At 37.9% G+C, this 25,080-nt stretch overlaps 1 protein-coding gene across 3 annotated transcripts in view; it reads left to right on the forward strand.

The window, feature by feature from the left end:
- Positions 1-3,232: 3,232 nt before the first annotated feature.
- LOC107573804 (hyccin) overlaps positions 3,233-25,080 on the forward strand; it is a 36,585-nt gene continuing 14,737 nt past the window's right edge. For 2 of the 3 annotated variants that reach the window (XM_016260254.1, XM_016260256.1), the window contains exons 1-3: positions 3,233-3,364; positions 16,663-16,743; positions 16,821-16,922. In XM_016260254.1, coding sequence (XP_016115740.1) covers positions 16,693-16,743; positions 16,821-16,922 — 153 coding nt within the window. In that variant the 5' untranslated portion in view covers positions 3,233-3,364; positions 16,663-16,692. Of the gene's footprint in view, positions 3,365-13,014; positions 13,090-16,662; positions 16,744-16,820; positions 16,923-25,080 lie in introns of those variants that run through there. The other variant, XM_016260255.1, reaches the window with a different exon arrangement.

Here is a 25,080-nt window from a genome sequence, read left to right on the forward strand (position 1 = left end):
ACGCTCCGAAGCCCCGATCTGAATGATTCGGGAACCCGCTCCGAAGCCCCGATCTGAATGATTCGGGAACCCGCTCCGCAACCCCGATCTGAATGATTCGGGAACCCGCTCCGCAACCCCGATCTGAATGATTCGGGAACCCGCTCCGCAACCCCGATCTGAATGATTCGGGAACCCGCTCCGCAACCCCGATCTGAATGATTCGGGAACCCGCTCCGCAACCCCGATCTGAATGATTCGGGAACCCGCTCCGCAACCCCGATCTGAATGATTCGGGAACCCGCTCCGCAACCCCGATCTGAATGATTCGGGAACCCGCTCCGCAACCCCGATCTGAATGATTCGGGAACCCGCTCCGCAACCCCGATCTGAATGATTCGGGAACCCGCTCCGCAACCCCGATCTGAATGATTCGGGAACCCGCTCCGCAACCCCGATCTGAATGATTCGGGAACCCGCTCCGCAACCCCGATCTGAATGATTCGGGAACCCGCTCCGCAACCCCGATCTGAATGATTCGGGAACCCGCTCCGCAACCCCGATCTGAATGATTCGGGAACCCGCTCCGCAACCCCGATCTGAATGATTCGGGAACCCGCTCCGCAACCCCGATCTGAATGATTCGGGAACCCGCTCCGCAACCCCGATCTGAATGATTCGGGAACCCGCTCCGCAACCCCGATCTGAATGATTCGGGAACCCGCTCCGCAACCCCGATCTGAATGATTCGGGAACCCGCTCCGCAACCCCGATCTGAATGATTCGGGAACCCGCTCCGCAACCCCGATCTGAATGATTCGGGAACCCGCTCCGCAACCCCGATCTGAATGATTCGGGAACCCGCTCCGCAACCCCGATCTGAATGATTCGGGAACCCGCTCCGCAACCCCGATCTGAATGATTCGGGAACCCGCTCCGCAACCCCGATCTGAATGATTCGGGAACCCGCTCCGCAACCCCGATCTGAATGATTCGGGAACCCGCTCCGCAACCCCGATCTGAATGATTCGGGAACCCGCTCCGCAACCCCGATCTGAATGATTCGGGAACCCGCTCCGCAACCCCGATCTGAATGATTCGGGAACCCGCTCCGCAACCCCGATCTGAATGATTCGGGAACCCGCTCCGCAACCCCGATCTGAATGATTCGGGAACCCGCTCCGCAACCCCGATCTGAATGATTCGGGAACCCGCTCCGCAACCCCGATCTGAATGATTCGGGAACCCGCTCCGCAACCCCGATCTGAATGATTCGGGAACCCGCTCCGCAACCCCGATCTGAATGATTCGGGAACCCGCTCCGCAACCCCGATCTGAATGATTCGGGAACCCGCTCCGCAACCCCGATCTGAATGATTCGGGAACCCGCTCCGCAACCCCGATCTGAATGATTCGGGAACCCGCTCCGCAACCCCGATCTGAATGATTCGGGAACCCGCTCCGCAACCCCGATCTGAATGATTCGGGAACCCGCTCCGCAACCCCGATCTGAATGATTCGGGAACCCGCTCCGCAACCCCGATCTGAATGATTCGGGAACCCGCTCCGCAACCCCGATCTGAATGATTCGGGAACCCGCTCCGCAACCCCGATCTGAATGATTCGGGAACCCGCTCCGCAACCCCGATCTGAATGATTCGGGAACCCGCTCCGCAACCCCGATCTGAATGATTCGGGAACCCGCTCCGCAACCCCGATCTGAATGATTCGGGAACCCGCTCCGCAACCCCGATCTGAATGATTCGGGAACCCGCTCCGCAACCCCGATCTGAATGATTCGGGAACCCGCTCCGCAACCCCGATCTGAATGATTCGGGAACCCGCTCCGCAACCCCGATCTGAATGATTCGGGAACCCGCTCCGCAACCCCGATCTGAATGATTCGGGAACCCGCTCCGCAACCCCGATCTGAATGATTCGGGAACCCGCTCCGCAACCCCGATCTGAATGATTCGGGAACCCGCTCCGCAACCCCGATCTGAATGATTCGGGAACCCGCTCCGCAACCCCGATCTGAATGATTCGGGAACCCGCTCCGCAACCCCGATCTGAATGATTCGGGAACCCGCTCCGCAACCCCGATCTGAATGATTCGGGAACCCGCTCCGCAACCCCGATCTGAATGATTCGGGAACCCGCTCCGCAACCCCGATCTGAATGATTCGGGAACCCGCTCCGCAACCCCGATCTGAATGATTCGGGAACCCGCTCCGCAACCCCGATCTGAATGATTCGGGAACCCGCTCCGCAACCCCGATCTGAATGATTCGGGAACCCGCTCCGCAACCCCGATCTGAATGATTCGGGAACCCGCTCCGCAACCCCGATCTGAATGATTCGGGAACCCGCTCCGCAACCCCGATCTGAATGATTCGGGAACCCGCTCCGCAACCCCGATCTGAATGATTCGGGAACCCGCTCCGCAACCCCGATCTGAATGATTCGGGAACCCGCTCCGCAACCCCGATCTGAATGATTCGGGAACCCGCTCCGCAACCCCGATCTGAATGATTCGGGAACCCGCTCCGCAACCCCGATCTGAATGATTCGGGAACCCGCTCCGCAACCCCGATCTGAATGATTCGGGAACCCGCTCCGCAACCCCGATCTGAATGATTCGGGAACCCGCTCCGCAACCCCGATCTGAATGATTCGGGAACCCGCTCCGCAACCCCGATCTGAATGATTCGGGAACCCGCTCCGCAACCCCGATCTGAATGATTCGGGAACCCGCTCCGCAACCCCGATCTGAATGATTCGGGAACCCGCTCCGCAACCCCGATCTGAATGATTCGGGAACCCGCTCCGAAACCCCGATCTGAATGATTCTCGAACCCGCTCCGAGGTTCCGATCACGTGCATACCCTGCATACGCTACACCCCTGACTATAGTATTATTTGTAAGGAGCTGCAATGCTATTTTTTTTATTATTTGTATACATTTTCACCATCACTTGACTTATAGGTAGGCTATGCATTTTTAGTTTTTCAAATATTTCTAAATTAAATGTATGTACTTATATAATCTAATTTAACACACAATCCCGTCATGAATTACGCATGACACATTACTGAATACATTTAACAGTAGTTACAACAGAGACAGTCTACCTCGCTAGTGGAAACCTTGAAGTCCCGCCTACGGGGCCATTTGGTTGGCTGCTATTTGTGGACGCGGCTGTGGGTTTTATATCCTCCTCCGCCACTGGCCCTTGCCGCTGTCAATCAGAAATCCTAACTCACTCCAAGTTAGACTGAAGTGTGTGAAAGTACTGTTGAAGGACTCGCGTGTCTTCAGTTATTTCAGCTCGTTAATGGACTAACCGAGACGAGCGGGGGAAAAGCCGTGCATATAGCATGATAAGTGAGTATATGTTTAAAAAAATCCTTTATACGAGCTCTACATGAGTCTCGTGTACATTCGCCGATGGCGTGGCGGTTCATCTCATGTGACTATTGTACAAACTGAGCTTATAAAGCATCTCTGATTATTAAACTCATTCATGTGTGTCTTTGCAAACTTCATATGAGGGAGAACAGATTTGGACATGTTAGATGAGAAGGGTTGGTGAAGGACAGACTCTGCTCTTGCTGTTTTAAGCAGTTGACAAGGCAGTTGTGCTCGAGCTGTCATTGCTCAAGTGTGCGTGCGGTTGCATGTACATATGTGTGTGTTTCTGAGTGTGTGTACGAATGTGCATGGGTTTGTACGAGTTTAAATTATTTTTTGTATGCATGCATGCTTATATTTATGCATAGTGTTTGTTTGTTTGTGTGCGTGTGTACACGCACAAAAGTGCGTGGGTTTGAGTGCTTGATGTGTGTGTGTGTGTGTGCATGCTCATGCATTGTTTTTTGTGTAACATGTTTGAGTGTAAATATTCATGCACGCAGTGTTATTTGTATTTAGAGTTTGTGTATGCATGCATGCATGTATTGTTTGAGTGCTTATTTGTAGTCAAAGTGTGTGGATGCATGGATGTTTGTTAGCCTTATGCGTTCTTGAGTGTTTGTGCATGCAGTAAGTGTCTTAAGTTGAGTAATGCGAGTTGCACACACACATCAGTCACGGTTCACCTTCCTTCCAGTCACTGCATGACAGATGATCAGCCTGTTTTTAAAGGAGCAAGATTATAAAAGGAAATTACCTCTGTTATGAGAGAAGCCACTCGTGAAGAGATAAGAGTCGTGCACAACCAGCAGAAAATCACAGTTGTCTGACAGCTGATTAGATGCATGCAGATGTGGCTGGTGTCCCTCTGGCACGTGAAGACCACAGCTGTTCAGATATTATTATATGGCATGTTTTGTAGATGTGAGCTGATGAACATCACACATAGGTTCCAGTGACAGTTTCTCGCCTCAGCCTCAGATCGCAGGGCCACAGTCTGGTTATTGACCGTCTGATGCATTTGTGCACAGAAACGAGCTGGTTGCAATCACCATATTTGGTCAAATTTGCAAGGTTAGTGTCATTTAAGATGCTAAGAGGCACTTGGTAGCAAGTAAGCTAGATATCTACAATCTGAATGGCCTATTCTCCTTTGTTTTCAGAGTTCAGGCTGTGAAAAAGAGTTGAGATGTTTTAATTGCATCCCATCAGTAGTAAAAATGTGGTTTTGTAAAATGAGCTGGTAAGTGATTCATTTCCGTCAATCATTTCAAACTGTCCGTCAATTCAAACCGAATCGATTCGAAACTCTAATTCACAGATTTGTTTGCTTCATCACTCCAAAATTTTAATGGATGTCCCTGTGTGACATTTTTCATTTATTAAAATGTTTTAGTTAGAGTAAATAATATTAGGGCTGGGTTGACTGTATTGATTTCTCTTTTTTTTTAATCTGTCTTCATTTTAATGAACTGATATCGATTCTTAAAGGGGTGGTTCACTGTTTTTTTTTCTATGCTTTATTGTGTTTATGGGGTGCAGTCTAACCTGTGTTAATGCTTAGTTTTTAAAAAAACACATTATTTTTCACATAATTTGCCTTTATTCCACACCGCTCTGTCCCTTCTCTGAGAAACGGGCTGATCTTTTCCTGTTTTTAAGAAGCCCCGCCCTCAGAAATAGACGATGGGCTCTGATTGGTTAGCTAGCCCAGCGTGTTGTGATTGGCTAAACCGCCTCTAGTGCACGTCTAATAGTCCCGCCCCTCACCTCAGCGGCATGTGCTCCGGTTGTATTGTAAACAACAGTGTCGTTAATATCGCTTATCAGTTTGAGTCCGATTGAGAAGCAGAGGATATTATTGAAGAGGATCGTGCAGAACCTGTGCAAGCACGGCTTTTAATGGTAGGCCTATGTTTGTTGTTTGTTGTTGTCTCATTCTTCTAGATACACTGTTGTGTGTAAATGCTACTGCTTATGTTAGCTTTTAATATAAGGTTTTATCCTGATTAAAGCTTTAATACAGTACGGCAACTGCACGCGCGTCCATGTTTAACGCTTCTCATAGCTATGTGAAAATAAGTGTATAATTGTAATGGTTCATTTTTGGAGCTGAGCTGAATGAGAGCGAGAGAGAAGCGAGGAACAGGATTGAGAACCGCTGCTTTAGAACATTGATTTTAAAACTTGTGAATCCATTAGAATCGTTAGAAGACAGAATCGCGATTCATTAGGAATAGATTTTTTCGTGCACCTCTAGTTTTCTCTTCATCTTCTCTAAAGCTGCGCAGCATGGCCTCGCCCCCTTTGCTGCCTTTTCCTGAGGGCGGGGTTTATCTGGGTTTGTTACATCACGAACCCGGGAAGTAGCTCGTTGTAGTCCCGACCAGCCGTTTTTGTAGGCATTAAACTGCCAGAATTTTAAAAGACGATATCTCCGTTTGCATTGAACTTTCAGCTTCGTAACTTTGCAGATATTGTTTATGCTCAAACAGCAACATTAGACACTAACTAACGTTAAAAAAAGTCAACCACCCCTTTAAAACCCAAGATTGATCTTTTGTGTGCAGTAGTCATAATAAGCTTTGTGCTTCACTTTTGGTATCAAACAAAGTCTCAGCTTTGAAGTTTGGACTCGGTTGTTAATTTTAATCTTTAATATTACTGATATTATCACCAACTGACATAGTATAGTCTATAGCGTTAGTTGAGAGATTGTTTTTCTTAAGAAAAATGCACATGTACTGTGCCTGATATTTGCCTTTAATGAATCAAAATCAAATCCAATCGATTCAGGAGCTTGTGAATCGGGATTGAACCAATTGGTGAAATCCGTGCAAATATCCAGACTACTCTGGATGGGCAGAAATGCTTACTAATATAAATATTCATTTTTGAGAGATTTGTGTTTGTTGATTTTAATGTCAATTTTTACAATTCCAGTGTATTTTTGTAATATTAATTTCCAGTTAACCCACTCAAGAGTGGTTCTCAGAAGAAATGAACTCTTTAACAAGTCTCTTCTTGTATAAGTGGGTGATTCTTGGCCAGAACAAGCTGTAAATTGGTCCAGACTCTGTGGATAGTCAGAAGTATAGCAGTGCGTCACTGGCGTTCCTCTCGCGCAGGCCTTGAGGGAGTGATACTGCTCGTCGGTTTCTCTTACACTGTTATCATTCCGGTCTGTGCGGTTTGGATTTTCCTTCCTGAGCGGGGATGTCTGCTCACGTCTGACCTTTAAATGGCACCTTATTACGACGCTTATTAACGTGTGAACGATGTGTCGTCTGCGCTGGGATGTTTCATTACTGTCAGTGTAACAGTGGATGTCCACTCTACTCTACATGCATAACCCACAGGCAGTTCATTAATCTGTGATTTAAATCAATACGAAACAGTCTAAAGAGACCGGAAGTACAATAATGTAGATGTGAGTGTAATTGGCACTGACAGCGTCTCCAGCGTCCTCGGGGGCCCAGCACTTTAGAGCACGAACGCAGTGCTGTCAATAAGAATAAGAAGTCATTGCAGATTTGACGGCATGCTCACAGCTCTGAGAAAATGACGTTTGCGCTGCCTTCTTATTTGCAGCCTTATTAAAATTGAGATTTTTTTTCCTTCAACTGCCACCAACAGCTCAATTTCTCAACTACGTTTTAGTTAATAACTTTTCAACCAAGTGGCCTAGAAGTAATTATTTTTTTCCTCTTCTAATTAAATGCAGCCTGGAGTAGCAATTTCCGTCGTAGATTCTTTTTCAAGCTTTCATCTGATCGTGCTCAAACTTGGGATAGATAAATTTAACACAACGTTAGTTAAATGTTGTTATAATTAAAAAACTTTTTGATATATTAAACTCTTTGTGTTTGATATGAATGTTAAGGTGCCAAATAGGAAGTGGGCCTGTGTTTTCACAATAGTTTTGCATATTTAAATGACACTAGTCATTGTATTCCAGCCTTAGGTTTCCAGCCATTGGAATATTATTATTTTATCATTTTTTAAAAACACATTTCTGCCATTTTAGCTGTTTTTTTTGCCACATCTTCTTGTAGGGCTGTACGATTAATTGAATTCAATTGTCATGCGCATCTCGTCAGTAAAGCCGGTTCTGTGATTAGTAGTAAATCTCCATCACCTGCTTTCAGATGGAGCAGCATTTACTACACAGAGCCGTAGTTCACTGACAAGCTACGCCAAAAAAAAACGATATAAATGTGTGATTATGAAATCGAAAAAATCATTCACAATAATGAAAGCTGTTTGCGTAGCTTTCTCCGTGAACTACGGCTCTGTGTAGTAAATGCTGCTCCATCTGAAAGCATGTGAAAATACCACATTTAATAACATGTTTTTACTCCTAACTCGATTCATAACGTCAGTCGAGTGTTTGAAATAAATCCTTCTGTGAGATGATGTGGTTTCTTGCACCGAATAAGGCACGCAACATATTTCATAGTATTTAAGCAGTGATAAAGGCTATGTCGATTAGCATTGCATTATTATATACTTTATTATAATGAAAATTATAATAATAATTATAATAGGAACTCATATTAATCATATATTGTCGTAGTCCTGTTTATTTGTCACGTTGAATCAATGAAAGCATTTAAATCTTCTGTTTGTTCAGCAACCACTATAGGGATTTCCTGGATTTCTTCTGCGGGCATATTTATAGTTTCTGCGCGAGAGCGCCCCCTGGCCTTCGGATGGAAATTTATTACTGATCACAGAACCGTGCTTCACTGACAATATGCGCAAAATTTAGAATAAGTGTCAAATTTAAAATAAAAATCCACATCCAAATCAATTTTAGGTGTGCGTCAGGATGCTTAATCAGTGGCGCACGAGACGCGATGACGATGTAAGTGTCGTTGCATTTTAATGTTTTTCATAGCTTATCCAGTTGAACCCACTAGATGCAGCGCTGCTATGTTGTTCATTCAATATATTGCGGAAAAAGAGAACAATCAATGCGGAGAAGATATTGTTTACGTCAAAACTGAAACCAAGCCATTCACACTGAATGCATATTTATCACATTTTCTAGAGGGACATCTATCACCGTTGCACTCGCATCTCGCACAAAAGAGCCGCATGTTTAGAAAGCGGTGTAAAATTAATGCAAGTTTAACTTTTAAAAAACACATCTCGAGACTTTATGGCGGTTTTTCCCCATCCCAATATATCTCATGTTTTTAAAAGAAAAAGTACTCTCTTTGTGATTGGTTTTCAGTCCTTTGTATTAAACTATACCTACATACATGATGCTGTTTTGTTTCTAATTGTTTAAGCAAATTAATTAATTATGGTTTATAAACATTCATTGAAACATTATGCACTTTTTTTCAAAGGTAGTTGTGTTATTTTATTGCTTTGAAGAAACGTGCATTAGTAATATTTTGCTCGATGCGCCCTCTTGTGGCCTCAGGAGAGAAGCCAAAAGCTTAATTAAATTATGCCTTTTAAATTCGAACATAATTTGAATATTTATATTATTAAAGTACAAAATTCAAATGTAGTTTTTCAGCCATTTTGACAGCCCGAATGTGCATGACAATTGCGATTTCATTGTGATTTATCGTGCAGCCCTATCTTCTTGTCCAATCTTCATCAAAATTGGTGCAGATCATCTTCACATCTGTCCTCACAAAAATCACATATTGAGTTTTTGGTGTTTGACACCGTTCTCCAGAAACATAAGGAACTTTCTGGTAAAGACGCCAAACAGAGAGTGAGGTTGCATTTCGGCAACACTTTTGCATATTGACAGAAAAATTTGAACATATCTTTGCCACAATTTTCTGAGAATATCATGTAAGTGTGATGACAGCACCACCTACTGGTAAAATATTAGAAATGTTTTCTGCTTTTCTTACGTTTTTTTTTTTTTCCTAGATTCACCGCCAGCGTGAATTATGCCATTGTATTTGCCGAAATACAGCTATTACCATAAAACTCGGAAAGTACCTTACTGACAATTACAAGATGGCTTCAGCAGTTTAGTTCCCTCTCGAGCTTTCACGAGACATCACGGAGATATTTCTCCGTTATGGGAACTCCTTCCCTTCCAACCTTTCCTGAAGTCCTATTGGCTCCCGCCAGTCAAATGACTGGCCAATTGACGCGAAGTATGCAAACCTTGTGTATTGTTCAGTATTCAAATGTTTACTAATTGACTTGTAAAGAGCTCTGATAATCACCATATAAATTTTCGTTCGCTTGAACTGAAACCACTCGCTCTGGGGAATGAGTGCCTATGGTGTTTTAAAGGATGTTGTGTGTAATTAGTTTCTGCTTTTAAGCTAAATGAGCAAAAACTGGAAGTGAAACATTGCAAAATGTCTCAAGTCATGACGTATCCCATACGTTTAGTCACTTGCAATAGGTGTGGTTTGTTATGGCTTCTGTTCGTGATGGTCTTGCTCGCCTCATGATGTTCCTGACAGGACACATTTGTTCTGATGTTACTCAGATGGCTGCGTCGTGTGTGTGAGTTGCATAATTCTCTAAATGGCGTCTGGAGTCCAGCAGCATTAGTGTTTCATAAAAGGTGTGATCAATTTTTCTGTGCTAAAGGTGGATATTGTGCATCTGTCAGACTGAATCTCGCACAGGGACAGGAACGTCCCCAGGGTGAGTGAGACTAGTATTTTCACACTTGTTCAGCTAATTTGTGACAACAATTTCAGTTTTATTTGAATAACCGTTGGTGTTTTGAGGGACAGATGTTGTAGCTTATCATTCGCCTTCCAGAAAATTATCTTTGGTGGCTTTTGTGAATTTTTGATCTTTATATGAACAGTTTTATATGACATTGGAGTTGGTTTTCTATGGTGTTTTAGCCTGGTTTCTCTAAAGGAAAAGTTCACACAATTTAAAATGCATGTTTGTTTTTCGTCATAGAATAGGCTAATGTTACATTTTCCACAAAATATTTATTTTTCTAGTATAGTGGTGGACCAATAGTTTTTGCCAATGCAGACTGGTATTATATATAGATTGAAGTACACACACACACACACACATATATATTTAAAATCTATTATTCATCTTAACGATTCTGGTTCAGTCAAAAAAATTATATTTTTAAGGAAGCAATAGGCTATTTGGGGAAAAATGAATTTAAATAATGAATAATTTTAAGATTCATTTTTAAAAGTATTTAAATTAATTTAAAACAATTCTTTCAAAAAGTAATTTTGCAGACATTTTAAAATACTTTTTGCAGTTTTTCTAATGTAGTTGTCCTTAACTGTATATTAGATAATAATATGAAACCATCAAAAACATGACACAAGTTCAGTTCTGCTACTTGACACTAAAATTCCTTAGTTAACGGCATTAATTAACATAACATTAGTTAACTAACAACGAACAATTGTTCTAAGAAATGTCACACAACATTTGTAATAGATGAAGTTAGTGTGTGCAATATTTATGAAATTGAATTAAATGTTGTTTTTATGACCAGTGTTTAGAAGATGTACATTTGAAAACAAGAAATTTACTCTCCAAAGTTCAGACTTCTGTTATTCAACTAAGCTGATACTCTCAAAATGACCAAATATGGACTGGTAAATCATTTCCTTTCATACTTTTACTATGTCTATATTCAGGGATTGAAATGAACTTTTTCACTCACCGGCCAATTTGGCTACTCAATTTTTAAGTTACAGGCCATTCATAACTTCTACTAGCCAAAAAAAAACCCGGTTTGAGGCTGTCTACGCTGGGCATGGCAAAGAAACCGTTGCAAATCATTTTGTGTCAGTACCAGGGGTGTGCGATATTGACAAAAAATAATATCTCAATATTTTCTGGGATTTTATCGATAAAGATAATTAGACAATATTTTGCTGAGTGTGTTATTGTGCTGATATCTTAAGGATACCGTGGACAGCTGAATACTAAAGTTTTTGATATTCTTCATATTCTGTGTGGTCAGTTCACAGCAGTGATATAAATTAATCTTTTCCAATAATTTAAAATTGATTTGTACCTTTTATCGGCATTTTTACTTTTATAAAGCCTTTTTTTTTTTTCTAAAAGTGTACATCATCTTTTGAGTCAAATTCTTACATTTAATCAGTCAATTATAATAATAATACATTTAGGCTGTTACTAAACAAATTAAATCAGTATCAATAAAATTAATCTTTGCAGAAGTTGCATATGAAGTGGCATTTAGATGTGTTCTTTTGTGTTCTTTTTTTAATAAAGGTATACAAAATAGTTATTGCACAATTTTTAATATTGTGCATTTATTATAATAATTTTCTATATTTATGTACACTTTCATTCCAATTTTGTCATATTTAAAAAAATTTATTTTAAGTCTCTTCTGCTCACCGAGGCTGCATTTATTAGTTAAAAATACAGTAAAATTGTAAAATATTTTTACAATTTAAAATAGCTGTTTTCTATGTGAATGTATCTAAAAATATAATTTATTTCTGTGATGCGCAGCTGAATTTTTTTCAGTTTTCAGTGTCACATGATCTTCAGAAATCATTCTAATATGCTGATTTGCTGCTCAAGAAACATTTCTGATTATTATCAATGTTGAAAACAGTTGTGCCGCCCAATATTTGTGTGGAACTCATGATGCATTTTATTTTTCCAGGATTCACAGATGAATAGAAAGTTCAAAAGAACAGCATTTATTTGAAATAGAAATCTTTGGTCACATTGTAAATGTCTTTACTGTCACTTTAGATCAATTTAATGCATCTTTGCTGAATAAAAATATTAATTTCTTTAAAAAAAAAAAATACTGTACTTGAACAGTAGTGCATATATTTTTGTAATTATTTTTCAGCCAAAATGTACAGTTTTTTTTTTTATTTCACTCAAAATAATGTAATTTTGAGTTTTATGTCACTTTAGATCAATTATATGCATCTTTGCTGAATAAAAATATTAATTTCTTTAAAAAAAAAAAATACTGTACTTGAACAGTAGTGCATATATTTTTGTAATTATTTTTCAGCCAAAATGTACAGTTTTTTTTTTTATTTCACTCAAAATAATGTAATTTTGAGTTTTATATGGGGAGTTCACCCATGTACTGTAAAAAATAAAGTACATTTGTCATCATTTACTCACCCTTATGTTAAATCATATAGGAGTGAAATGACATGAGAATAGATAAGTGAAAAATGTTTCATTTTGGGGCGGAGATAAATCTAGTTAAACCTTGCTAATTGACTAATCGGTCGTGATCGTAATGCGTCGTCTTGTTTCCTCACTCATTCGTCTGTCATCCATCAGTTCCTGAAGCTCCCGTATGCTGATAAAAGCGGGGTTTCCTGCCATTATTGTGCCGTGTGTGGGAGTGGAAGTGTTTTAATGGGCTCTTCTGCATCCGTGGATGTATTGAAAGCATGTCCTTGGAGTTGTTTTGGGTCACCGAGGGTCACGTCTCCTCATTTGAGCCAGAATGGTGTCAGATCCTGCTGGTTTTCCTCTCTGCGGTTGTGGGTGAGTGTGTGTTTGTGTTAACCGGGCGAAGCAGACCCAGCCTCCTGCGCTCTGATTGGCCCTCGTGCGGACTGGCCCTCGCTCTGATTGGCTGTCGGGTCTGTGTGGGTGGGTGGGGCTAGCAAGGTTTGAAACAGGAAATGAAGAAAGGTTTGTGCGATGAGGAGGGAGTCGCTCTGTGGGATATTCCTCTGTCATTCGGACTTCGGACGGTAAGAGCACTTCAAATGAAACAGGAATAGTCAGGAATGTGAGTGTGTGTGTTAATGTTTCAGTCAGCTCACACACTCACTGGGAGGCTGAAGTGTGTGTGTGTGTGTGTGTGTGACTCGAGGGAGTGTGTTTGGACGTCAAACTAATCCAGCATATCCTAATCTTCTTGTTTTATGTGGATTTTTTTTTCTTGTGAAGTGTTTGAGAAATAGCGCACTTGTTAAATGTGAACTCCAATATAAAGCACGTGCAAAAGCGTATTTGTTTGAGACTAATGCAAGGATGTGTTTAAGGTTGAAATGGGAGGTTGTTTGTTCCTCAGAACCAGTCTGATGACTTTTTACTTTTTCTTTGTGCTGATTTTGTGGTAAAGTCATGGTAAACGTGATAAACAGAGCTGATAGTACTACACCTTAACTGGTAGATTCAATTATAGTTGAATTTTGTGCTCATTTTTCAATAGATCTAATTGTTTTGTGGGCTTTTTCTTGTTAAGTGCACTTATTGGCAGGCTTATTGACTTCACATTTTCTTTGCTTTTCTGTGGTAAAGTTCTGGTAAAATGTGTTAAGCAGAGCAGATAGTGCTACACTTTTACTGGTAGGTTAAATTATAGGCTTTTTCTTGTCAAGGGTTTGTGGAATAGAGAACTTATTGACGGGCTTAAATGTGAATTCAAATACAAAAAGTTTAAAGCACATACATAAGAGTGTTTGTTTAAAGCTAAGCTGTAAAAGAATGGATGGACACGTTTAAGGTTGAAATGAGAGGTTGTTTGTTAGAAAATGGAATTTTGTAAGGCATGTTTTTTGATAAAATTATAAGCAAGTCTTTTTTCCTCACCAAGGCTGCATTTATTTGAACAAAAATACAATTGAAAACAACAAAAATTTGAAATATTATTGCGATTTAAAATAGCTGATTTCTATGTGAATATCTGTTAAAATGTAATATATTCTTGTGATGCAGCGCTGAATTTTCAGCATCATTCCTCCAGTCTTCAGTGTCACATGATCCCCAGAAATCAGTCTAATATCATTTGCTGCTCAAGAAACATTTCTGATTATTATCAATGTTGAAAACAGTCGTGCTGCCCGAATATATATATATATATATATTTATTTATTTGACTTATTGAATTTATTTATCTCTTTATTTGCAGTGTTTGTAACTTTAAAAAAAAAATCTAAATTTATAAAATTTGTGAGTACCAATTGTTTTTTAATCACATTTCCATACGTTGTATATCATGTAGGGATGTAACGATTAACTGCGAGCCGGTTGAAAATCGATTCAGTTTCATGCAGATATTTTTGATATAGTTTTTGCTTCAAATTTCGAAATTATACAATCTAATTTAGATTAAAAACTGCTCGTGTTGCATGTTTGCATCAAGATTAAAATGCAGTGGTTGCCTCTAAGTTTAAATGTTAAGAGCACAAGACAAAGCCTTAGTTTGTTTATATGAAGAGATTTATTTTATTTGTGTTATTTATTTGATTTGGGGCTTGTTTTAAAATTTCAATGTAGTTTTGTTATTTACATTTACATTATATTTAAATTTTGTAATTTAGCAGATGCTTTTATCCAAAGCGACTTACAAATGAGGACAATAGCAGCAATCAAAACCAACAAAAGAGCAATGATATGCAAGTGCTATATTAGTATATTATTATAGTATTATATTTCAATTTCACAAAGAAATGTGCAGCATTTTGTTCAAGCAATAATAAAAGGACACATTTAATTTATAATTTGTCTTAAATCTCATTTTGTAAAAAAATAATAATAATAATCGTGAATCGAATCATGAAATCAAAATCGTGAATCGAATTGTGAGTTGAGTGAATCGTTACATCCCTAATATCATGATATGCATATTACTGTTGACTATACATTTTTAGGAAGGAATGTGATATGAAATTCACTACTTAGAATTGAACTACTGTAAATTTGGCATAGCTAGTTTAGCCTGTGGTCATATAAACCGGTCTCCGGTATCCTCGTTTAGTTAACTAGTTAAAGTCTGTGTCTTTTTTTAGAGGCAGGTTAACCAGCACAGTTATCTGCTGATGTAATTTGCGGGGATCCCTGGAGTAAAAACAGCGTCTCTGTGTTTAATTTTGGCCTTACACTACATTTGTTAATCTGATTTTCCTCACAACGTGCCAGAATTTCTCATATCCTTGTTTAGAGCGAGAGGTCTTTCTGACTCTCTAAAGGCTGTTTCTGCTACTGTACCTTTAAAATATGTAAATGAGCTCTGTTATGATTGGCCAGTGATGTTTCTGAATTGTGAATATGCTAATTATATAGATGTGGGTGGCCATATGTTAATGAGCTCATTGGTGGCTGTTTAGTTTTGATAACTAATGTTCATAGTGCAACTAGTCAGTGTTATTTTAGTATTATTTCCGTACTGTTATAGTATTTATTAATGTTTTGAGTTTGCTGGTTTTTTTAATGTTTTCATTTTAATTTTTAATAGTGATTTTGTAGTGTGCAAAATATTTGCTTTTATGTAATGTATTCATTTATGTATTATCATAGTATTTATAGAAATTTTGAGTTGGCTTTTATTCGTGTATTTTCAGTTTTCATTTTAATTGTGCAAAATATATATATATATTTTTTTATTAATTGATTCACTTATTTATGTACTACTATAGTATTTATTAATATTTTGAGTTTGCTTTTATTTTAATATTTGTATTTTTCATAAATTTTTAATTAGGCTAGTAATTTTGTTTGTATACTTGTTTTTTAATTATGTATATTATTAATTTAGTTATGTACTCTTTTAGTATGTATTAATATTTTGATTATTTTATAATAGAATTTTCAGTTTTCGTTTTGTTTTTTAATTTTAGTCATTTTGTAATGTGCAATATATTTGTTTGTCTTTTAAATCTATCATTTATGTATGTACTATTAAAATATGAATTCATATTTTGAGTTAGCTTTTTTATTTTTCATTTGAATTAAAAATTCGGCTAGTAATTTTGTTATGTGCAAAATATTTGTATAAATTAATTATGTATATTATTAATTTAGTTATGTACTATTTTAGTATTTATTAATACTTTGAGTGTTTATTTTTTATATGTTCAGTTTTCATTTTTATTTTATTTTATTTTTGTCATTCTGTAATGTGCAATATATTAGTTTGTTTTTAAAATGTATCATTTATGCATGTACTATTAAAATATAATATGTTGAGTTAGCTTTTTTAAATATTTTCATTTTAATGTAATTTTGTAATGTGGAAAATATTGATTGATTGCATTTTTTAAATCAGTTTTAGGTTTAGTAATTTTACTACTTCAACCACAAATTATGTGTTTCTGTTTGTTGCCAAATCTTCAGTTATTTCAGTTATAGAAAATTGTTATAATAGTTTTAGTTAACAACAACAACAACAACAACAGCACTGAACTGGGTGTCGTGAACGTTAGTTTAAATAAACACTTCTACATACTGTAGGTTCTTTTCTTTCTAAACCGCAGGGAAAGTCCTGTTTTGCATTGAAAGCACTTTGAGAGGGTTTTATGGTAATTGAGTTTGTGTTTCAGGCTGAGATCTCCTGCAGCAGATGAGGGAAGATGTTGGCCATGGATCAAGGCGTAGTGGAGGAGTGGCTGTCTGAGTTTAAGGTGCGTGGTCTCTCTCGTGAATCGTGGTCTTCTTCATGGTTTCTCGTGTGCTGACCGTGTTTTCTGCTGTGCTTCAGACTCTTCCAGAGACCGCCGTCTCCAGCTACGCTGCGTCTCTGAAGGACAAGGGCTCTCTGGTTCCTGCACTCTATAAAGTCATTCGGGAGAATTACAGCGACGTAAGATGATCTCTGTTCCTGACTCTTTATTTCTCTCTCATTAGTTTGTGTTTTCAGCTCCCCACGAGCGTCTGGGCGCGGAGGAGGCGTGGCTACTGTCTTCAAAGACCATTTTAAATGCCGACTTTTATCTATAAATAATTATTCTTGTTTTGAACTAGTTATTTTTAATTGAGTTTACATGCCCTGTGTTATGTGCTGTTGTTTACCATCCACCTAAATACAACAAGAATTTTATTCAAGAGTTTTTAGCTGATGTTGTCCCTAAATATGAAAAACTCCTGATTTGTGGGGATTTTAACATCCATGTTTGCTGTCCGTTTGATCAGTTGGCCACTGATTTTAAACGACTCCTGACATCTTTTGATTTATTTTAGGGATGCACGATATATCGGCCACCATATCGGTATCGGCCGATAAATGCTCATTTTTTCTGTTATCATGATTTGTGGGGATTTTAACATCCATGTTTGCTGTCCGTTTGATCAGTTGGCCACTGATTTTAAACGACTCCTGACATCTTTTGATTTATTTCAGTTAGTGGCTCGGCCCACACATCTTATTGGACACACTTTGGACCTTATTATTTCTCATGGGCTCTCTATCTCCCTTACTGAAATATCTGAGACTGCCATCTCAGATCACTTCCCCAGTTTGCATTATTTATGCATTATTTTATTTATTTGTAAGACTTTTTTATGACTAAATTTGGTAATGGGAGAGTAAAAATATTTTTAAAACATACACCGTTCAAACTAGGCTGCTTATGTTGAAGTGTTTGGGATGTGGCTTTTAATGATGAGACCTTTTTTGTAATCAGGCTCTCAAAAAGTATATAACAATTTGGATATAGATTTATCGGCCAACATATCGGTTATCGGCTTTCAAAAATAAAGCATAATCGGTTATCGGTATCGGCCAAAATTTTCATATCGGTGCATCCCTAAATTATTTCAGTTAGTGGATCGGCCCACACATCTTATTGGACACACTTTGGACCTTATTATTTCTCATGGGCTCTCTATCTCCCTTACTGAAATATCTGAGACTGCCATCTCAGATCACTTCCCCCCGGTCCCACCATCAACAGCCAGCAGGTCTCCTGTTTCACCATGTTATCGTCGCGTTCTCACCTCCTCAACAGCTGAAGAGTTTACTGCTGCTTTTATGGACTCTAAACTTTGTGCCCTCCATGAATCTGTCTTTCCTGCAAGCCCTGATGGCCTTTCATCTTTTTACTCCACTTGTTCTGGAATCTTGGACTCTATTGCCCCTTATAAGTGCAGATCTCCTGAGCTAAGAGCAGATCCCTAGATAAATGATGCCACCCGTGCCCTTAGGCAGCGTTGTAGACAGGCAGAGCGGAGATGGAAGAAGGACAAATTACATGTGTCTCTGGAAATATTAAGGGGCTGTCTTTCTGATTATCAGAGGGCTTTGAAGGAGGCAAAGTCGAAATTTTTGTCTAATATTATCACCAATAGTGGGCCATTGTCCCAGGGTGATGTTTAACACAATTAATTCCGTTGTGAACCCACGTACCTGTAGCCAGCAGGTCTCCTGTTTCACCATGTTATCGTCGCGTTCTCACCTCCTCAACAGCTGAAGAGTTTACTGCTGCTTTTATGGACTCTAAACTTTGTGCCCTCCATGAATCTGTCTTTCCTGCAAGCCCTGATGGCCTTTCATCTTTTTACTCCACTTGTTCTGGAATCTTGGACTCTATTGCCCCTTATAAGCGCAGATCTCCTGAGCTAAGAGCAGATCCCTGGATAAATGATGCCACCCGTGCCCTTAGGCAGCGTTGTAGACAGGCAGAGCGGAGATGGAAGAAGGACAAATTACATGAGTCTCTGGAAATATTAAGGGGCTGTCTTTCTGATTATCAGAGGGCTTTGAAGGAGGCAAAGTCGAAATTTTTGTCTTAATATTATCACCAATAGTGGCCATTGTCCCAGGGTGATGTTTAACACAATTAATTCCGTTGTGAACCCACGTACCTGTCCTCTGATTGATGCCTCAGTCTCCGCTTGTGAAAATGTTCTTCACTTTTTTATTAATAAAGTGGAGTCTGTCAGACAACTCACAAGTAAGAGCTCTGGATCTGACTTACCTGTCGCTGCAGCACATTCTGTGGTGTTTGAACCGTTTGAACCGGTTTCACTATCATTCCTTAATGAAGTAGTGCAACATATGAAAATTACAAATTGCCCCTTGGACCTTGTTTCAACCAAATTTCTAAAAGAGGTTTTTACCACTTTGGGGCCTTTTCTGTTGGCTTTCATTAATATACGTCTTAGCTCAGGATCTGTCCCGGCTGCTTTCAAACATGCTCTTCTTAAAAAACCAAATCTGGATCCCTCAGTCTTGTCTAATTTCAGACCATTTTCCCACCTGCCCTTTCTTTTAAAAAGTGTTAGAAAAAGTTGTTTTTATACAATTACATTATTTTTGAGAAATTGCAGTCTGGATTCAGATCTGCACTGTTAAAGGTGCACAACGATATTGCTCGGTTTGTTGATGCCAAGTGCCCTGTTATTCTAGTGCTACTTGATCTCACGGCGCCCTTTGATACAGTGGACCATTAAGTCCTTCTGTCTCGCCTTAATCCCTTTTTGTTGGCATTCGGGGTACCGCACTTCAGTGGTTCTCGTCATATTTGACCAATATAACCTTTTCTGTAGTGATTGGGGACTCCTCCACCACTTCTCTCTTGCGAGGTGCCACAAGGCTCTATTCTCGGGCCTGTTTTATTTTCACTTTACATGCTGCCTCTCGGGTCCATTATAGCCAAGCATAATATAGCTTTTCACTGCTATGCTGATGATTTGCAAATTGATTTGCCTAAAAAATGCTGACGCAGCTGGGTCGCTAATTGATTGCATTTATGACATTAAACTATGGTTCGAGCAAAATTTCCTTCATCTAAATGAAGAAAAGACTGAATATATTTTATTTGGAGAGTCTGTAACTTCTGACTTTGATGCGCTGACTTCAAAGCTTAGACCAACTGTCAGAAATCTCTGTGTGACTTTTGATAGTAGCCTGAAATTTGATAAACAAATTGACACCGTGGTTAAAGCTAGTTTATTTCAGCTACGTCTTTTGGCCAAGGTCAAACTTTTTATTTTTGAAAAGCTCTCACCTTTTTATTGGAAAGCACTTTGGTTCCCCTTGAGTGTTGTAAAGGGCTGTATAAATAAATGTTGATTGATAAAAGGACGATTTGGGCAACAAACAATTTTACTGAATTTGCGCAAGTGTATGAACAAAAACATGAGCTTGAAATTTTGCTCTTGTCTGCCAGCTCTTCATTTTCAAATAGTTACAAAGTTTTCAAGTAGTGCAAATGTGTTTTCTGATCTCATGATCAAACTCCGAGACGTCAGGATTAAAATAACCAGAATATCTCTGTCTATTTCTGTCAGCGCGAGTTATTATAGTATGAGCTTGCTTAAAAGGACGATTTGGGCAACAAACAATTTTACTGAATTTGCGCAAGTGTATGAACAAAAACATGAGCTTGAAATTTTGCTCTTGTCTGGCAGCTCTTCATTTTCAAATAGTTACAAAGTTTTCAAGTAGTGCAAATGTGTTTTCTGATCTCATGATCAAACTCCGAGACGTCAGGATTAAAATAACCAGAATATCTCTGTCTATTTCTGTCAGCGCGAGTTATTATAGTATGAGCTTGTTTCATCATCATAATCATGTGGTCTGTTGCTATGGCAACATAACATCAGTGATGAAAGATGAGGTGTTTTCTGTAGGATGGGTGTGTCTATATACCAGCGAAACCAATGACACACTCACACAAGAATCTCTTAACAACAAACGTTTTACTGTAATCAGTCACATATTTCAGACTTCACAAATGTACTGATAAAGTCTGAAGCTCTTCCATTAGTAATGTGCTTAATGTCATTATCTTCTCTCAGCAAATAGCACTCTAGTATTATGTATACTAGTACTAGTTAACATCAACGAAGTACTCGAGTGTTTCTGCTCCTTTTGCTTTTATTTTAATATGCACATGCAATGTTCACAACAAATTGTGAAAAATAAATAAATAAATATATATATAATATTACTGTATTTCCATGTTTTAATTTTAGCAGTAAATCTCTGTTTTGCAGCACTTTGTTTGCCAAAAATAAAATGAATTTAGTTTTCAGTTAAATACATTTTAAAAGGTTAATTCATTTAATGTTTTATGCCTAGTGGATTATTCAAAAATGAAAACTGAAAACACAGAGTTTGAGAGAAATGAAATGGAATTGGCATAAAAATAAAACGTATTTCATAGGGCCCTGAAAATTTAAACTGTGCTAATTTTTTTAATATATTGTTGTTAAATTGTATAGGTTTCATGATTCCAATTAATTTAAACAAAAAATTGAATTAGAAAATAAATAAATAAAAGGAATCAAGAAAAAATAAAACAAATGTATTCTGTTTTCTATTTAATAAAAAAATATAATACAGAAAAATGTATTTAAAAAAATTGGAAACAATTGAAAGGCCCTAGTTTTATTAAAAATAAGAAATTAAGTTATTATAGTTTTATGAATTCAATTGATTAGACATGCTTTATGATTCATTTTAAATTTTCATTTTAAACAGAAAACGGAATTCTGGAAAAAATAAAATTTAATTAAAAAAATATATTTCATAGGGCCCTGAAATGTAATTAAAAAATAAATAAATAAATTGTTATTAAATTGTAAAAGTTTAATGATTTCAATTAATTAGACATGCTTTTCTGATTACCAAAATTGAATTGAGCCATTAAAACAAAGTCCAGAAAAATTCAAATGGAAAAAAAATGGAATTAAGAAAAATGTGTGGTGGGGGAATGGACGGGGGAATTTGGGAAAAAAATTATGATATAAAATAATAAAAAAATTAAATAAAAAAAAAAGTTGAAATGGAATTCTAAGGGCCCTAAGCATGCCTCGGTGCCTTTGCAGTGTTTTGTGTTTGTTTTTAAGAAGCAAGCGACTCAAAACACATCTCAAAACCTGTTTTCTGTTCTGTTGAACATTTTAAAGCTGTTTTTAACAGAAAAAACAAAATCCTGTAATCCAGTCTGCAAGGCACCGCTGGGAAATCACATCATAACAAATCACAAAGCTACAAACGAGAGCCGTGTTTGCGTGTGGATCTGGCTGGATTGCAGTTGAAGAAGTCATGCAGTGATTGAGAGAGTCAGGAATCCAGACTGTGAGTCTCTTTGGCTCTGTGTAGAAGTGATACGCTGTTTGCTTTCTGAAAGGCGAGCTCTGTCGCAGCGCGTCTCTGAAATCTGTCTTTCTCTCAGTCCTGCAGACGTCTCAACACGGACTGAAGGAGGCCCGCTTTACCGATCAGGGCCCGTATTCACAAAACATTTGATCTTAGCACTAAGAGTCCTCCTAAATAGCAGGAAAAGGTTTTAGCAAAGAGTTTTCACAGAGAATTACTTAAATAATGTGACTTTGGCAGTTTGATATGCTAAGGTGTTGCTATGCAGTTGCTAGGGTTCCTGGGGTGGTTGCTAGGGTGTTGCTATGCGGTTGCTAGGGTGTTGCTATGTGGTTGCTAAGGTGCTCGGGGTGGTTGTTAGGGCAGTTGCTAGGGTACCCAAGATGGTTGCTAGGGCGTTGCTATGTGGTTGCTAGGGTACCTGGGATGGTTGCTAGGGTGTTGCTAGGTTAATCAGGGTGGTTGGCAAGGCAACACCTTAGCAACCACCAAGAACACCCTAGCAACCGCCCAGAACACCCTAACAACTGCCTAGCAGTACTCTGGAAACCACTCATGCCAACCTGGCAAGCACCACTCACTTTTTTTCGTCAGAAAATGTACATGTATATATAGTTTGATATGCGCTCCGAATCACTGTTTAGAAACAAATGATTCACAAAAGTTTTGAAGCTTCACGAAGCAGTGCTTTCAAAAGCCGCCATTACTAATATGAAAAATAATGCGATCGTCGATACGAACCGCATATAAATGAAAACTGCCTAATGTTACAGAGTGAAATGTCAATCCAGAAAGTAGTATATGTCTGTGCAAGCTTTGGGAGTGCTGATGGAAGCCATCTACTGCATCTTTGCTTTGATAATGTTACTGAATATGATCCAGATGTAGTATTTGATAAAAATGTGATTTTCTCAGCTTTTTGCTCACAATGTTGCTTTTTTATGAAACCTACCTACATTCAAGTGTTGATAAAAAAAACAATGCTTGAAGCTAGAAAAGAAAAAAAAAGTTTGTTTGAAAGTAGAGGATCTGATCTTTATATTGATGTATTGCATGTTCAGATATTCATACAACTAAATATTACGGGGGCCATGACATTTTAGTAAAAATCTGCAAAAACGCTGGCGGGGAAAGAGTTAAAAACAGCAGGAAGTTATGACACTTTTTAATAAATGTTCCTGGTTTTATTTTGCAACAGAAAAAGACTGTTTGTTTAAAATCTTTCATCAGAATCTAATAACCCTCAGCACCTGTATTGCATGTTCAGATATTCATACAACTAAATATTACGGGGGCCATGACATTTTAGTGAAAATCTGCAAAAACGCTGGCGGGGAAAGAGTTAAAAACAGCAGGAAATTATGACACTTTTTAATAAATGTTCCTGGTTTTATTTTGCAACAGAAAAAGACTGTTTGTTTAAAATCTTTCATCAGAATCTAATAACCCTCAGCACATGAAGTGAGGTAATCAAGGCTGTTGTAATATGATATGAAATCTTAACCAGTAATATCATAAACCGATCAAATCCCTGTAGATAAAATCAAGTCCCGGTCTTTATCAAGCTGAATGCAAGTATCATTTGGTGTTGAATTAAACCTGCCAACTATCTGCCTTATTGTTTTTGTAAAGCCATGTAATGTCAGTCAGTATTAAACTGGTTTGACCTGATATTCCCAAACGGTTTTTGTCAGCCGAACACCTTTGACCTAAAAGATTTACTTGCAGTATCGCTTGGATATAAGTTAATATGTCAATAATTTAACAATACGGTTGCATGTTTACAATTCTGTGATGGCACATGCAGATAAATAAAGTGATTTTTTTTTAGTAATTGTTTAATTTTGATGTTTGTGAGGTGCAGATTTTTTATAATAATAATTTTTACATGTAGTTTTTATATAATATAAAGTGTAAATATACAGTGATATAAAGAGTTTTTATTTTTTTATTATTTATTGTAATTTTTGTGATTTTATTTATTTTTAATTTTTTAACATGTTTTCTCACATACCCCAGTTTGAGAATTAGCCCTGGTTTAGTGATTTCTTTAATTTTAATTTGAGTATTTAAATATATAATTTAAAAAGATTTTATTTATTTATTTTACATTTTAGACATTTTATCTAAAATAAAATAAAATAATTTAAGTATTTAAATTTATATAATAAAAAAAAATTTTTTTTAATCTTTTTTACATTTTAGGGGAAACGATTTTGTAATTTGTAAATCTGTTTTAGATACTTTGTAAAATAAATTATATTTAAGTATTTAAATTGATAATATCTTATTTTACTTTTTTATTTTAGGGGAAATGTTTGTTTAATTTGTAATTTTTTTAAATATAAAATATAATTATATTTAATTGTATAAATAATTATAAAATTATATATTCTAATTATATAATTGTGTGTGTGTGTGAATATATATATCTATGTGTCTGTGTGTGTGTGTGTGTATATATATATATGTATATATATATATATACATACATACATACATACAGGTGCATCTCAAAAAATTTGAATATTATGAAAAAGTTCAATTGTTTTTGTAACTTATTTCAAAAAGTGAAACCTGCTATCATATGCTTCATTCTACTGGTCATCTTCAGCGTGCGCAGCTCAAAACAGAAATGCAGGACATTAATAACTGCTGTCATATACATAACGTTATAATGAGAGCACTATTGTAAAAAGTGTTGTGAATTCTTAGGGTTTCACTGACGTTTAATGTTAACGTTAATGTTAATGTTAACTACTGTCGCTTACTGATTGTTTGGAATTATAAATATGAGCATAGTTCGTCTGTTAATATCACATGCACTTTTGTGTTTGCTGTTTTTTTTAGTTTGTTACTCAGACGCAGGCAGTGCGCTGCACGAGACAAAAAAGTAATCTAGCCAAAACAACCA

This window comes from Sinocyclocheilus grahami, unplaced genomic scaffold (genome assembly GCF_001515645.1).
Source record: "Sinocyclocheilus grahami isolate Dianchi unplaced genomic scaffold, SAMN03320097.WGS_v1.1 scaffold2039.1, whole genome shotgun sequence".
NCBI lineage: Eukaryota > Metazoa > Chordata > Actinopteri > Cypriniformes > Cyprinidae > Sinocyclocheilus > Sinocyclocheilus grahami.